This window comes from Thermomyces lanuginosus (assembly GCF_041956635.1).
Source record: "Thermomyces lanuginosus strain ATCC 200065 unplaced genomic scaffold VTN49scaffold_31, whole genome shotgun sequence".
Classification (NCBI taxonomy): domain Eukaryota; kingdom Fungi; phylum Ascomycota; class Eurotiomycetes; order Eurotiales; family Trichocomaceae; genus Thermomyces; species Thermomyces lanuginosus.
This window is the reverse complement of record NW_027192365.1, coordinates 1306120-1320784: the sequence shown is the minus strand read 5'-3', so window position 1 is coordinate 1320784 and position 14665 is coordinate 1306120. Positions and strand designations below refer to the sequence as shown.

The following is a 14665-nucleotide window of genomic DNA, read 5'->3' as shown; positions in this document are numbered from 1 at the left end:
ACAATGCCTTTATGTATGTATCTGATAAGTAATGAACATGAACTGCTCTTCTCCGTTCTTTTCAATGTGACAATTTACTTGAATTGGCAATATTGAACATGCTTTCCCAGCAACAGCCAATCACAGCGCAAACCGAGGCTCCCACATTAACCAATCAGGGAGCGTTAATATTACTAAGCGTTACTCACCGCTTGGCAATTTTTATTTTTTTTTTTTCTTCGCCTCTCCGCATTTTCAACGGAGGCTTGCCGGTTGAGTCTGCCCGGTTTGGTGGGAATAAAGTGATCGAATTGCGAGATCGATCACTCGACGGGTTCCCGGACAATTCAATGTAACTAGGGACGGGCAGACAGTCCAAAAAGACACCGGGCACGTTTTCCAGCGCGTCCAAGAATCCCGTCGCGTGCCTGTGGTGTCGCGAAGAAAAAAGTACGACGTGTTGCGGTCGCTACAGTTTAGGCGGGCAGATTTGATCGGGGGAGAGATTCTCTCAGTCAGATACAGTGCCATTCAGGAATAGAGAAATTTCAGCCATGGTTGCTTTGACGCCCACAACTACACGGTCCTCTGCGACGCGACCGCCATCGTCCATTCTGAAGACGCCCAAACTTGCCGCTAGTGACTTGACCCCGCTGTCCTCTGCTGGCAAGAAACGCAAGATGGACGATCCGATGGAGCTCTCATCGCTGTCGTCCTCACCCGGACCCAGCTCGGAATTTGGGAACCCGGAGGAGTCCTCGCCCAAGAAACGTCCGCGGGTGCAGTTCGATACCGAAGTCGAGACGCACGTGTTTCCGTCTTCGGAACAGTCGATAGTAAGCGAGGATGTGAATGAGAAGAGTGCCGCGGTTGTGCGTGAGGAAATCCGCCGCGCCATCCAGCGGCATGTCTCCGGCGGTGATAGCGAGGCCTACGACCGGATCAAGGAGATCTTCACGATTGATCCCAAGAGAGCCGTCGACGAAGATGTGCCGTACGAAGTGCCCAGTCACACGTCCATGAAGCGACACCTCATGGGTTTGCTGTCGAACGTGTCGGCGCTGGACCGCAATTGCTCGGGCCTTGTGCATGCCGTGCTCAGCAGCGAGTGGCTGGGCCGCGACGAGTCGTACGTGAAGCTGTTTATCCGGTTTCTGGGAAATCTCGCCGTGGCTCAAGGGAGTTACTTGCAGCCGGTGCTTAAGATGTTGGTCAGCTATCTCGGCGAGAGTAAGCTTTTCCTTTTTTTTTTTTNTTTTTTTTTTTTTTTCCCCTTTGATGTAAGTGCGTTAGGTTGATGAGTTTTGCAGTTCCCAAAGGGACCGGGCGCATTCCCGGATACGTAACGGTGCACAACTCGGAAATCTATGCGCGCACGCACATGGCTTTGCGGCATATCCTGCAGCTAATTCCCGCGGCGAGCGGGACGTTGTCGCCCATCCTAGCCGGCCAGTTTCCGTTTGAGACTGACTCCGCCAGAGCGAATATCGCGTACACCCGCAACCTGATCAAGATGATCGAGTATGCGCCCGAGCTCCGCGCCGATATTCTCTCGCTGGTGACTGAGAAGCTGGTCAAGATCGATGTCCAGATCCAGATCGATATGGAGGATTTGGAGGATGAGGTTGGCGAGGATTTGGTTCAAGAGCTGTCCGCGCCCGTGAACATGGATGATGACGACTCGGATGCCGAATCGGACATGAGCGATGACGACTCCACAGATGCGGACTTGCGGCGGCTCAGGGCCGTTCGAGACAACATCCGCAAGGTCGACTGCATGATCGATGAGCTGTTCGATTTCTATACACCGCCGTTCCTGCACGGAACGAGTGAGGAGAAGCGCCGTGCCCTCGACCTGCTCCTCAGCCACTTCCACAACATCATCCTGCCTACATACCGCTCGCGACATTCGCAGTTCCTAATCTTCCACTTCTCGCAGATGTCACCAGACCTGGTGGAGCAATTTGTCAGCAGCTGCATCCAGGTTATTCTCAATAAGACAAGCTCGGTGATGGCACGGCAGTCGGCAGCCGCGTATCTGGCAAGCTTCGTGGCGCGTGGTGCGCACGTGTCGGCCAGCATGGCGCGGGAGGTGTTCCAAGTGCTGAGCGCGCACGTCAACGAACTACGGCGGACATACGAGGAGACATGCCGTGGCCCAGACCTGCGTCGCTACGCATTATTCTACTCTAGCGCGCAAGCCCTCCTCTACATCTTTTGCTTCCGCTGGCGGGACCTCATGATCACAATGGACGATGATCACGACCGTGACCTCGACGACCTCGACACCCGAGAAGTCCTCTTTCCTCCTTCCGTCAAGGAAACCCTCCACCGCGCCATCTACTCCAAACTCAATCCCCTCAAGGTCTGCTCGCCGCCAATCGTGACCGAGTTCGCCCGCCTGGCACGACACCTGCGCTTCCTCTATGTCTTCCCTTTACTCGAAGCCAACAAGCGGCTCCGAGTTACCTCGTCCACCTTCCGCAACCTCTCTGCCGTGCTCGCAGCCGACCCACGCTTCGGCGGCAGCGGCGGCCTCGTCGAGCGCGAGCACCGCGCCGGCGACGACGACGTCGCGGGTCTGCACCAGCTCGATGCATATTTCCCGTTTGATCCATACCAGCTGCCGCGGAGTCGGCGGTGGTTGGAGGGAGATTATGTCGAGTGGCGGGGGATTCCCGGACTGGATGATCGGGATGAGGATGATTCAGATGCCGAGGACGACGACGACGACGAGCATGACGATGATAACGATGAATTTACGGAGTCGGATGAGGAGTGAGACATCTTCGCATTTGCATTTACAGGGATACAAAAGTTTGTGTGTTTTTTGTTCTTGATTAGCGTCGGCGTACGGATTGTGGTTGGGTTATGTATTTATGTATGTACATTGGGCAAAAAAAGTTTCAACAGCAATGGTTCATGACTTCGTCGCAATTATGATTATTTCTGCCTAGATTTCTTTTTCTAGGCTCGTATAATGAGATAGGACGGACATGCGAGGTAGCAGTGAATAATAACACAGAAAAAAAGTTATTCACGCTAAAGCCCGATCAAAAATGACTTTCATCTCGGAGCACGCCTCCGTATAGAGCATATCGACTTTGGCCTGATCCCGGAACGGATTCGGCGATTTGTCCCATGCATGCGGGACATTTTCGATCATCATGGAGCGGACATTCTTGCGCATCCCTTGCAGGCGACGCACGAAGCGTTGTCCTTCATGCAGGAGCATGTCCCACTCGCACATGTACACAAAAACATCATGGGGAAGGCCGTCGTTCAGCATGGCGTCCGGAGCCCGCTCGACGGACGCAAACGGGGAGGCGCGGTCGGCATGGTTTGGAAGGTAGGATTCGTCGAACAGCGTGGTGAAGAATCTGGGGAGGGTTTTGTCGGGGAAAACACTGGCGGCGCGGCGATGTTCGCGCGAGGTGAGGAAGTCGAGGACAGGGTACCAGGAGAAGATGGAGACGACGGTTGGGATGGCGGCCGGCGGAGAGATTTCCATCTCTGCGACGTTGACCAAATGGTCCTTGGAGGTTTTTGTGTCGAGCTGCAGCAGATCGCTGCAGCTGTCGCTCCGCTGTTGCTGCTGCAGAAATTGCTGGAGCCGGTCCTGCAGCCGGAGCGACACGGCAAAGGCCAGGTTTCCGCCCGCGGAAAACCCGGTGAGTGACATGCGCGAGGCGTCAATGCCCAGCTCATACGAATGCCTGGTGAGGTACAGCAATGCTTCGACACCGTCATCCACCGCGGCCGGAAATGGATGCTCCGGAGCGCGGCGGTATGCCACGCTCACCACGACGGCCTGCGCCTGTTCCATGACGGCTTTGGCCCAGAAAATGTCATCCGTCGCGCAGCCCAGCACGAATCCGCCGCCATGAAAATTGACCACCACGGGCGGCGGCGGGCCCTGGCGATGACGCTGGTACTCATAGTACTCTGGCGGGCAGTAGAAATATAGATCGATCTTGCGCTTGGCATCGTGATCAAACTGAATGCGACGCACAAACGCCGGTCGAGGTGCCCCCAGCCCCAGTCCCAGGGTGTGCAAGAACATGCCAATGCGCATGAGAGTGCGCCAAAAGACGGCCTGGGTTAACAACCACCATCGCGACGGCATCCTGTCCAAGAATCGGGGCCTTGAGACCGATTGCGGCCGGATGTTGTCGGGGAAGAATGGGTAAATATGCCTCGGCGGATGAGGCGGCAAAATGCCCAGCCAGGCTGTGTCACAGTCCAAAGTCTTGGTATTAATTACGTGGACCTGGCGGTGCGCTGGGGACTCGCGGCGGTCTAGCGGAGGTATAAGAATTCTCTCGACCGATCAACTTAGTCCCTCATTTCTGGGGATCTTTTGTTGGAGTATATATGAACGCATGCCTGTTGAACGCGAAAAGGTCGCGAACCCAACAATGAAAAACCAAGTCAGCCACCATTGGCGGGCGAATTCGGCCTCTCCACGGATGTTTTGGCTTTGCCCATGGCCCGAGTTACTCCCCTGCTCGGCTCCGAGGAGTTAATATCAATCATATCGGCCGACTCCAAGTCGATGGACATGCATGAGCGTCGGGCGGACTCGGCGACAGAAGAAGCAAACTACTGCAAGTCCAGGCGACGAATTCCGTCGTTGCTCTGGGCGATTAAGTTAATTTAATTCTGGCCGGCACCAGAACTTCCGATGCGCTCGGAATCGACCAAAATAGCACCCAGGCGCGCACTGGGATTTGTCAGCACTTGGCTGACAAAGGCTGACATAATCAGTATAACTAACTACCTAGTTACTGGATTCGTCTGGATGACATCATCAACATGCGACGGCCGGCGCGGCCAGGGCTGAAAGCCGGTTCGGATGCGGACGAAAAAAAAAAATCAAGAAAAAAGGATGGAAATAGTCTTCACCGTCGGGCGTGGATATGTCACCGGCTCGGCCCTGTCCGACAATCGGCATGAATGCATAGCATGGTATATAATAGGCAAGTCGTGCTGCCTGCAGCCCTTTGGTTCCTGATTTTCCAAATTGCCTCGTTGTTTGGCTGCACCCCGCTGTTGATCGGATCGGCCGGAGACTAAAAAAAACGAGAAAGGCTCCTCCCCAGTGTTGGTCAAAGAGTCTGGTCTATTATGTGAGTTTTGAATTGCTCCTGTTCTTCCTCCAGCGCCTGCATAGATGATTGACGCGATTCCACAGTCAGACCGTCTCCGCGCCATGTCGACCATCCGGCGCGCCCTCTCAAAAATCAAACATAAGACTGCTGAAGGTGACGGCGAGCCGTCACCCAAAGATGGCAACACCTCGCCGCGCCGGTCACTGTCCCTAGTCAACTTCATCCGCGATCGAGACTACATCTCCTCGTCGGATGACTTGTCCGATGACTCTTCGGGACAGGCTTCGCTGAGCAAGAACCAGCAGAAGCGCCTGGCGCGGGAACAGCGTCGCCAGCAGAAAAGTCGCTTGAGCGACGAGCGACGGTCCACCTCCGAGCAGCGACGACAAGAGAAGGAAGAGGAGATTGCCCGCAATGAAACCCCCGAGATGCGCGCCCGCTACGGCGACCTGCCGCTCGTTCAGAGCCAGGAACGCCGCCGCCAAAAATTCCTCCGCTTTGATGACATCTCCACCGACATGATCGGTCAGGAGGTCAGTTTCAACGCACGCTTACACATTGTCCGCAACATGAGTTCCCGTTTAGTGTTCCTGGTCTTCCGCCAGCAGCTCAATACCCTGCAGGGTGTGTTGCAGGCAGATGATCAGACCCGTTCGATGGGCATGGTGACGTGGGCCGAGCGCCTGCGCACGGGGACTATCGTCCGAGTCAAAGGCAAGCTGCAAACCCCAGCTGTCCCTGTGGTGAGCTGCACCTTCCACGATGTCGAACTCTCGATCGAGGAACTGCACGTTGTTGTCCGCCGTGAGGAAGCTGTCCCTTTTTCCGTCTACGAGGCCGAGATTCGGACCGAAGAAGAGAATCGGATGGAAGGCCGTCGCAGCCACATTCCGGACCGCACACGACTGGCAAACCGCGTCCTGGATTTGCGCACTCAGACGGCGCAGTCCATCTTCCGCATTCAGTCCGCTGTCGGCAATTTGTTCCGTGCTGCTCTTGATGAGCGGGGCTTCATCGAAATCCATACCCCGAAGCTACAAGGATCCGCTACCGAATCCGGTGCGAGCGTCTTTGAGTTGAAGTACTTTGGTCGTCCCGCGTATCTGGCTCAGAGCCCGCAATTGGCCAAGCAGATGGCCATCTCCGCCGACTTTGACCGTGTCTACGAGATTGGCGCGGTGTTCCGTGCAGAAAACTCCAACACTCACCGACACCTGACCGAGTACACCGGTCTCGATATTGAGATGGCTATTACGGAGCACTACCATGAAATGATGGAAACGATCGACGCAGTGCTGAAGCACATCATCCGCGGTCTGTACAGCAAGTACCGTCGCGAGATCGAGACGGTCAAGGCCCAGTTCCCATCGGAGGACCTGGTGATTTTGGACGAAACCCCCGTCATTCGCTTTTCGGACGCGATCAAGATGCTCAATGAATCCGGCTGGCTGGATGAGGAAGGGAACCCGCTACGAGAGGACGAAGATCTACACACGCGCGATGAGGTTCGACTGGGCGAGCTCGTCAAGGAGAAATACGGCGCCGACTACTACATTATCGACAAGTTCCCCGTCTCGGCACGGCCGTTCTACACTATGCCCGACCCGGGAGATAGTCGGTTTACAAACTCGTTTGACATCTTCGTGCGCGGTCAGGAGATTGTCTCGGGCGGCCAACGGATTCACGACGCAGCAATGCTGGAGGAGAACATGCGGAAGGTGGGCATTGACCCTACCCAGATGGATGACTACGTCGAGGCCTTCCGCCTGGGTGCACCGCCACATGCCGGAGCCGGTGTCGGACTCGAGCGGCTCGTCATGCTCATTCTGAAGCTCGGCAACATCCGGCTCGCTTCGCTCTTCCACAGAGATCCCAAGAGCTTCCCTGCAAAACCGCCGGCGCAGAAGCTGCGTCACCCGGAGTCCTCGACGCTCGAGCCGCCGTGGTTGAAGGCCGAGCGAGGCAACAAGGTGATGGCGGCAGAGGAACACGAACTGCAGCCGATCGAGGAGCTTATTGCCAACTACGGCGATGCAACGTCCACGTCGTGGACGGACGAGCGGTACCAGATCTGGCGGGACCACACCACGGGAGCCGCCATCTCCTACATTCCCAGCCACGGGCACGCCATCATTCCGGGCGACCCTCTCTGCGACCCGAGCCAGTACAGCCGCATCATTCCCCTATTCCTGCATTGGTTGCGCCGAGAGACCAAACTCAAGCCGATCTGGATCCTGGTGTCGCCGGGGGTGGAAGACATTCTGGGCGAGAAGCTTGGCTGGCGCAGTCTGTCTTGCATTGCCGAGGAACGCGTGGACCCGGAGCGCAACATGACTGCCTCGGACAACGAGGTGGCGCGCAAGATTCGGCACGCCGAGGGCGAAGGCGTCAAGATCGTGAGCATGCCGCAGGGCGAGCTGCCGCCGGAGGACGTGCGGCAGAAGATCGACAAGCGGATCCAGGAGTGGCAGGCGAACCGCAAGGGCGCACAGATCCACCTGTCGGAGATCGCGCCGTGGCGCGATCCTCGGCACCGGTGGTATTTCTACGCGCAAACCAAGGATGGCAGCATCGCGGCGTTGGTGGCGCTGGCGATGCTGGCGCCGCGGCACGGCATGCAGGTCAAGTACAGTCTCGATTTCCCCGGATCGCCCAATGGCACGATCGAGTACATTGTCACACACGCTATTCAGTCGGCCGCAAAGTCGGGCGTCAAGTCGCTGACCTTTGGTGCGGGTGCCACGCCGCAGCTGGTCCCGGGTCACCACATGAAGGGGACCAAGGTTCGCATGCTGCAGCACACCTACGAGGCGATCGTCAAGCAGTTCAACTTGACGCGCAAGAGCGAGTTCCGGATGAAACTGGGGGCGCACGAGGAGCCTTTGTACATTGCCTATCCGCCGCACGGCCTTGGGTCGCGCGGCATCAAGGCTATCATGGATTTCTTCGAGCATTAATCTGTACGACCCGGGATGTCTAATGCACATAACTGATCTGTCCACCACACATGTTGATCATGATGTTTTGCCATCTCTGGAGAATTGGGTTTATGTTTGATAGTTACGATATCATGATAAATAGGTAACCAAGTTAATGACAAGTAATCAAGCGACTTTATTTCCGCTCTTGACACTCCAGCTCATCCATGGCCCATCTTCCGGCGTCAATCATGTCACACCGCCTGCAACCGTCCAGATGGATCTCTGTGTGGAGACGAGGCTGAAAGTTAAAAGCTCCAACGGTTCTCCACCGCCAAACCAGCACTTTGAACAGTTCACAAAATACCTGGACAAGCGGACAGTTCGACAAGAGACTGGGCTGAACTGCTGGCCCAATGATGCGTCAGTGCTTACGACCGCTTGTCCAACCTTGAGGAATAATCGGTGAGCAGAAAAAGGACCACTCTAGACTCCCCAGTTGACTCAATAGCTCCTTGTAAAGTTGAATGGCGGACCAGATATGGCCCAGTAAAGCCCTAAGCCAAACTAATCATGGTAAAAAACGGGCAAGCTCCAGAGCTTGGCCGTCAATTGATTCGTTGACAGAGCACAACCCCTGCAGCTCAAAGGCCCATTCCATCGGGATCAAAGGGAAAGCTTCGGTGCTGGAGCAAATTGGCGGTGTAGGTCTACCTTTTGTGACACGCTTTCATACAGAGTTTTTTTCTCTCATCTGGCGGAGTGAGTAAGATACATAGAAGTCCAGGCTGCGCGAAATATGCAAAACTTCAATAATCAACTTTCTTCCTTGCTTCGACGCCAGAGGCAGTGTGAAGAAGGAAGTGATTGCTCAGATTTGAACGATGCTTGCAGTGCAGAGTGCTCAACAGCTACGGGAAAAAGGCAACGATCTGTACAAGAGAAGAAAGCTCAATGAGGGTGAGCCCGCATTCCACTATTCTCGAAATTTAGATTCGGCTTTGCTGATGCAGGTATTTTTTTTTTTTTTAAGCAATCAACGCTTACCATGAAGCGGCCCGTCTCGCTCCTCGGGACGATTACCTGCCCTGGTCGAATCTTTCCGCCGCCTACTTCGAGGCCGGCGATTATGCCCGCGCCATTGAAAGCAGCCTGCATGCACTGAGCATCTGTTCTCCCGACGATGGCGGCAAAGGCAACACCGCGCGGACAGCCGCGGAACAGAAGTTGCTGCCGCGGATGATCAAAGCTGGACTGCACTTACATCGGTTCAACGATAGTCGAGACTGGCTGGATCGGTTGAGTCGGTTTCCCGGGCAGGAAGACGAAGTCGCACGCTTCCGGGCCAGTCTCGACCACGCCGAAGCCGTCTGGAATGCACATACCGACGACAAGTCGTTGCAATGGCGTCTCCATCACAGCCTGCCTCGCTCCCGGCTCCTTGGTCAACCTCGCCCGGCTGGTCCAGTCGTCGTCGGCTGCGACCGCGTCGGCGATCTGCTCGACTTCTCCGTGCACAAGCGCAGTGTTGACCAGGACGTCGCCGTGTTCTATGGTGGTGTCGGTGATGCGCGGCATTTTTTGGGTCAACTGGCGATGCTCCACACGGCAGAGCGGCTGGCGGCCACTGCAGCACGAAAGGCTGCGAATAACAACAATTGCAGCAACAGTAATGGCCTGGTGAGGGAAGTCAGCGCCCTGCAGCCCAGGCGGTGCTATCACTTTACCATGTGCGACAACCAGGCACGGGTGTTTGCCCGAAATTTGATTCTGTTTGCTTTGCTTGATGAGCTGGCCACGACGAGACTGGATCTGCTGTCCTACCGCATGGAACTGTATGCGGTGGTGTACTTTGCCTACTTGGGTGTTGTCATGCCTCGTTTCGCGCACGAGCGGCTAATGCAGACTATCGACGATGTCATCAGGCGGCTGGAGGACGATAACAATCAGGTCCTCTCATGGCTGCGAATCTCCAATGACTCCCGTGCGGATATTCTTCAAGTCCTGCGCTCGTGGAGGTCTTTGACAGAATCCTTCATCACGGCCGATGTTCTCGACGAGACCGCCGGGCAGTTGGATGGCGAGCCCGACACCGGTCGTCCGCCACCACGGGGTTGTGAGAAAGAATACAACATCTTCTTTAAGGTTCCCTTTCTGCAGCCACCTCCGGGCTTGCTAGAAACATACGAGCCGGAGCTGCTGCGACTCCTCGAGACGAACACCCCGGCCACGCACATGGCGCTCCGGGCCTACATTGCTCAACACTGGCGGGCGAACGTAACCTTGCTCAATACCAACCCCAGAGAACAGCGGCAGGATCTCGGCTTCAACCCCTTCGACTTCCTCCAGGCCATACGCGGGATCCTCTCGAGTCAGGAAAAAGGTGGTCCTCTCAAGACGACGCTGTACGAACACGTCCAGGGATTCTTCCACATGGCGGCGGCTGCACTGCGGATTCTGCGCGACCGATTGACCGTCGAGATGATGACCGACGACCCGGTCGCGGCGATCGATGCAATCAGCATGAACGAGGACCGCGAGTCCCCGGTGGCGTTTGACCTGGTTCATCTGACCAATGTTTCTTTCGACCGGCTCGACACGATCGTGCAGGGGAGGAAGATCCTGAAGCCGATGGAGTCAGCTCGGCTGACGGTGACGTTTACATCCACTTCTTCTCAACACGACACCCTCGGCAAGGATCATCTCTTCAAGCTCACGCAAATGCAACCGCTTGACCGGGAACTCCCAACTCCCTTCCGGACGACAGGCGGAACGGCAGAGCGCTGCTACATAGGCTGGTGGCGAGCACACCCGGGACCATTCAATTACGAAGCCCTCCTGCCGCGCGCAGACTTGACCCGATTACTCGTCACACACTTCTACAACATTGCCCTCCCGTCTCCCACTTCTTCCGGCCCGGAAGCGACAACGCCTAACCTAACCAGCTTCTTCCGTCTCCTCCTCCATCTCCACGAAATCGGCTACCCACCGCACTGGCTGGCGGAAATTCTGCACAAGATCCTCGATGATCAGCAACATTCTGCGCCGTTCGTCGCGGAGATGACAACCTTAGCTGTTCTTTTCGAGCGGTTGCTCCCGTTCTTCCCAACAACGCCAGCTCGATTCACCCTGCCCGCGCCGCAGGATATCTACTCGTACACCGCCCACCTTCCCCTCCTTCCCGAGACTGACGCTGCCCTGACCCTAATCTTCTTCCGTCAACACCTCTTCCATGACCTGGAGCTGCACCGTCCGGGACAAATCCGTGCCTTGCTCTCGTCCAAAGACGTTGACAATGCCAACCCGCTTCGTGACGGTCGCAGCTGCATCGTCATCACCACTCTCGAGTGGTCCGATGATTCTCACCAGCAAATCCGGTTCTGGATGCGTCGAGACATCATGGACAATATCACCACCACCAATTCCGATGGCGAGGAATGGGCCTGCGCGCTCTGGCGCGTCGACGATTGGAGTCTTGCCTCCTCCGGCGATGATGACGCACTTCCTCTGCCAGTGCGCAATGTTGTCCGTCTCGGGGAGCCATGGGTAGCGGCGGCGGCGGCTACCATAAACGATAATGATGAGATGATGTTCGATGTTTGAATTAAACTTGATACCACGGGATGGATAGGATGGATTGATCTTTGGGATCTGTTATTTCTTTGTTATATAGACTCTATGGCTCGCAGCTACTTATGTAAAATAAAAAAAAAAAAAGTCTTTTCACCCAGAGATAGATATATCGTTAATGTCATTAACCCGCATGAGCCTGATAGTATGTACCCTGTCTCCGTTCCCTTCCATGGTACTTCAAAGGAGGGGCTAGTATCTACAACGAAAAAAAAAAAACACACAAAACCAACCCGGCCGCCCAGCAGACCAGAAACCAGAACAGAAATATAAACAGCCAAAAAGATCAAATGGTACCGAACCATAAAAGACATAAGCCGCCCATAGTAACATTTTGAAGAAGAAAGACAGAAAACCCCAGAAGAAAAGAATGCAGACAACCATCATCGTCAAATTTACTCCGCTGAACTAACTTCACCCGCCGTCGTTGATTCATCAGTCGTTATTTGGTTTGTTGTTGCTTTTTGTTGTTCACTAGGATTTGTTTCTATCGGGGCATCTGTGGAGACACCCAGTGGTGAGGAGGATGCCGCCGGAGCAGAAGAAGAAGAAGGAGGAGGAGGAGGAGGAGGAGACGAAGGATTAGCAGGCTGCTCACTCTTGGCGTCTGTGCCATTGCTGGCATTCTCTGCTGTAGAGTTGCTGCCCTCCTGGCCATTCAACTTGCTCTCCGCCTGTCGGAGCTGCTCCTTCGTCTCTGCCAGCTCGCGCTGCAGGCTCTTGATGTAGTCAATGGCCAGCTCGACCGTACTGGCTTTGCTGATTGGGTGGTGGGCCGGCTTGTCCTTGTCGCCCTTGGCACTGCTTGGTTCTTTGCCTTCCTTCGCCAGGCGCTCCTGTGCAAAGCCCGGCGGGAGTAAGGATTCGATTTCTTTCAGGGCAGTGTTGATGCGATTGCGCCGGCCCTGCTCAGCGAGCTTGTGGTTGGTGCGTTTGGAGCTGAGGTTTTCCGCTAGATGCTCGGGGTATGTCACCCCGGGCAGTACCGTTCCGTCAATAATGTGCTGGTAGTTTGATTTTGAAGCCAGGTACAAGGCGGAAATGTCGCTGCTGAGGCCTACCAAAGATGCGTTAGAATGCCGGCTTGTCGTTGGCGACAACGAAGGCTCACCTTCACCGCGCACCAATGGCTGAATGTTAGGACTGATCCGCGGCCGTAATGCGGGACTGACGTGCGAAGAGGCTATACTCGGTCGCTTGCCGCGGCTGACCGACTGCTTTCGTTCCTTGTCTTTCTTCGGGACAGGCCCACTTGGCGACGGCATCACGGTAGGCGTAACCGAGCCAGATGGCGGCTTACTCGTCGGCTGTGGATTTGTCGACTGCGTATTTGCCGACTGGGGCTCGATAAATGGCGTATTCTTGGCCGACGCTGCAGGATCGGTTGCCACGTCAGCATGCGCAGCTTGAGGTTGATTGTACATCGAAGTGGTGGTTGCAGTGGCAGCTTCTGGCAGCGAGATGTCTTCCATGGGCTCATCCTGCGGCTCGGAGACCACAGTTGCGTAGCCGGAGAAATGGCCCGAAGACTCTTGGATGTGCTGGCGGGTCTGAATGTTCATCAGAGTCGCAGGCGTTGCGACCTGCCCACTCTGCGGCTCGGACCTCTGGGGACCCATGGCCGGCGATTTTCGGGTGTGTGGCAGCGCCGGCGGAGGCATCAATGGCTCAGACAGAGGCTCCGGAGACACAGAGTCCTGAGAACTGTCATTGCTCTCGTAACGCAGAGAACTGGTGTTGCCGCCGATGCTGGTTGCAGGGCGAGCCGCATCTGAGCTCCGCTGAGCCACTTGATCCTCGGCGAGAAGTTGTGCACTCATGGCCTGCTTCAAGCGATTCTTTGGCTGAATCGACGGCGATGCGGCCTTGCCGGCACGCCCACCGGTCCGCATGGCCGTCGATGGGCGTCGTCGGGCCTTGCGCAGCACGGCTGGTGAGGACGGTGCCGAGACTACCATGCTATGCTGTTCCACGGACATGCTACTACTAGGAGGCTGTGTTGTCTGGAATGAGAAGGTATTCGAGCCGGCGTTTTGCGCTTCCAACGCAGGCGAAGTCAGAGGTGTAAAATACTCGCCCGGGATCGTGTACTCGGGGATCCGAAATTGAGTCTCCAACGGGGTCATTGCCGGTGAAATTAGCGGCGTGTAAAAGGCGGACTGGGGCAATTGGATCGTCAGTTTCAAGAGCTTGCAGGCCACCAGAGATTGTCTTACCTGATCCTCATTCATGGTCCCGTAAACATCATGGTTTGTGTCAAGGCGAGGAGGATATTGAACACCGGCGTGCAATTCGACGCTGTTCGGAGTCGGGGGAATCATGTTTTTGTGGTGCGAGAAATTTTGACCGTTTGGTGGTTGCTTCTGCTGGTGATGATGATGATGATGATGATGATGCTGTTGCTGTTGCGGCTGTTGCTGCTGTGCAACCGGGAACCCCTGCGGCGGGTTGTGGTGGTGCTGCATCTCCATGGGCAGCGAATCGGCCATGACGTTGTCCAGCTGCGGCGGTTGCGTGGTGTAGTCGTGCTGGTTCATGCTGGAATCGCGGTCGAGGACGGCCTCCCGCGGGCCGGTGGGCGCCGGGCCATGGCCATCGAGGTCGGGCAGATTGATGCCGAAATCGAGCAGATTGGAGAATTCGTCGTTGGCGGTGGACATGAGGCCGTCCTGAGGCACCTGCTGGGACCAGGACATGGCCGAGTCGCAGTCCATTGCAATGGATTGGTTGGAGATGGACTGTGCGACGAGCAGACCGCAACAGCTGGGGGGTTAAAGAATTAATCCGCCTGCACGTGGGAGAGTCCGCTCAACCGAATCCGAATTCGGTAAATTCTTTACGGATAGCTAACTCGTATGGCCCTAATCAATCAATCTGATCGGTCGGCATCGGCTGGCCTAAGACATGGTGCCTTTCCATCGCCAGGATCCGAAGCGCCAAAATAATCTACGAGTCGTAAAAGACGCCTACGGAGCATTCAGGAACAGCGTTTCCCGCACAGTCGCGATGCATCTCTCTCTGATCGAG

At 55.8% G+C, this 14665-nt stretch overlaps 5 protein-coding genes across 5 annotated transcripts; 3 read left to right on the top strand and 2 right to left on the bottom strand.

Moving 5' to 3' along the window:
• Nucleotides 1-533: 533 nt before the first annotated feature.
• On the top strand, nt 534-2761 carry VTN49DRAFT_4533 (uncharacterized protein; the record flags this gene model as incomplete). Its single annotated transcript, XM_069412490.1, has 2 exons — nt 534-1209; nt 1290-2761. The coding sequence occupies 2 exons, from the start codon at nt 534-536 to the stop codon at nt 2759-2761; spliced, it is 2148 nt and encodes a 715-aa protein (XP_069267728.1).
• A 255-nt stretch (nt 2762-3016) lies between these two features.
• VTN49DRAFT_4532 (uncharacterized protein) lies at nt 3017-4105 on the bottom strand (the record flags this gene model as incomplete). Its single annotated transcript, XM_069412489.1, has 1 exon — nt 3017-4105. One exon carries the CDS (start codon nt 4103-4105, stop codon nt 3017-3019), a length of 1089 nt encoding a protein of 362 aa, XP_069267727.1.
• Nucleotides 4106-5191: 1086 nt separating this feature from the next.
• On the top strand, nt 5192-8047 carry VTN49DRAFT_4531 (uncharacterized protein; the record flags this gene model as incomplete). The annotated part of the gene is made up of 1 exon (XM_069412488.1): nt 5192-8047. The coding sequence occupies one exon, from the start codon at nt 5192-5194 to the stop codon at nt 8045-8047; it is 2856 nt and encodes a 951-aa protein (XP_069267726.1).
• Nucleotides 8048-8892: 845 nt separating this feature from the next.
• On the top strand, nt 8893-11611 carry VTN49DRAFT_4530 (uncharacterized protein; the record flags this gene model as incomplete). Its single annotated transcript, XM_069412487.1, has 2 exons — nt 8893-8968; nt 9042-11611. The coding sequence occupies 2 exons, from the start codon at nt 8893-8895 to the stop codon at nt 11609-11611; spliced, it is 2646 nt and encodes an 881-aa protein (XP_069267725.1).
• A 422-nt stretch (nt 11612-12033) lies between these two features.
• VTN49DRAFT_4529 (uncharacterized protein) lies at nt 12034-14352 on the bottom strand (the record flags this gene model as incomplete). Its single annotated transcript, XM_069412485.1, has 3 exons — nt 12034-12695; nt 12750-13797; nt 13855-14352. The coding sequence occupies 3 exons, from the start codon at nt 14350-14352 to the stop codon at nt 12034-12036; spliced, it is 2208 nt and encodes a 735-aa protein (XP_069267724.1).
• Nucleotides 14353-14665: the final 313 nt, after the last annotated feature.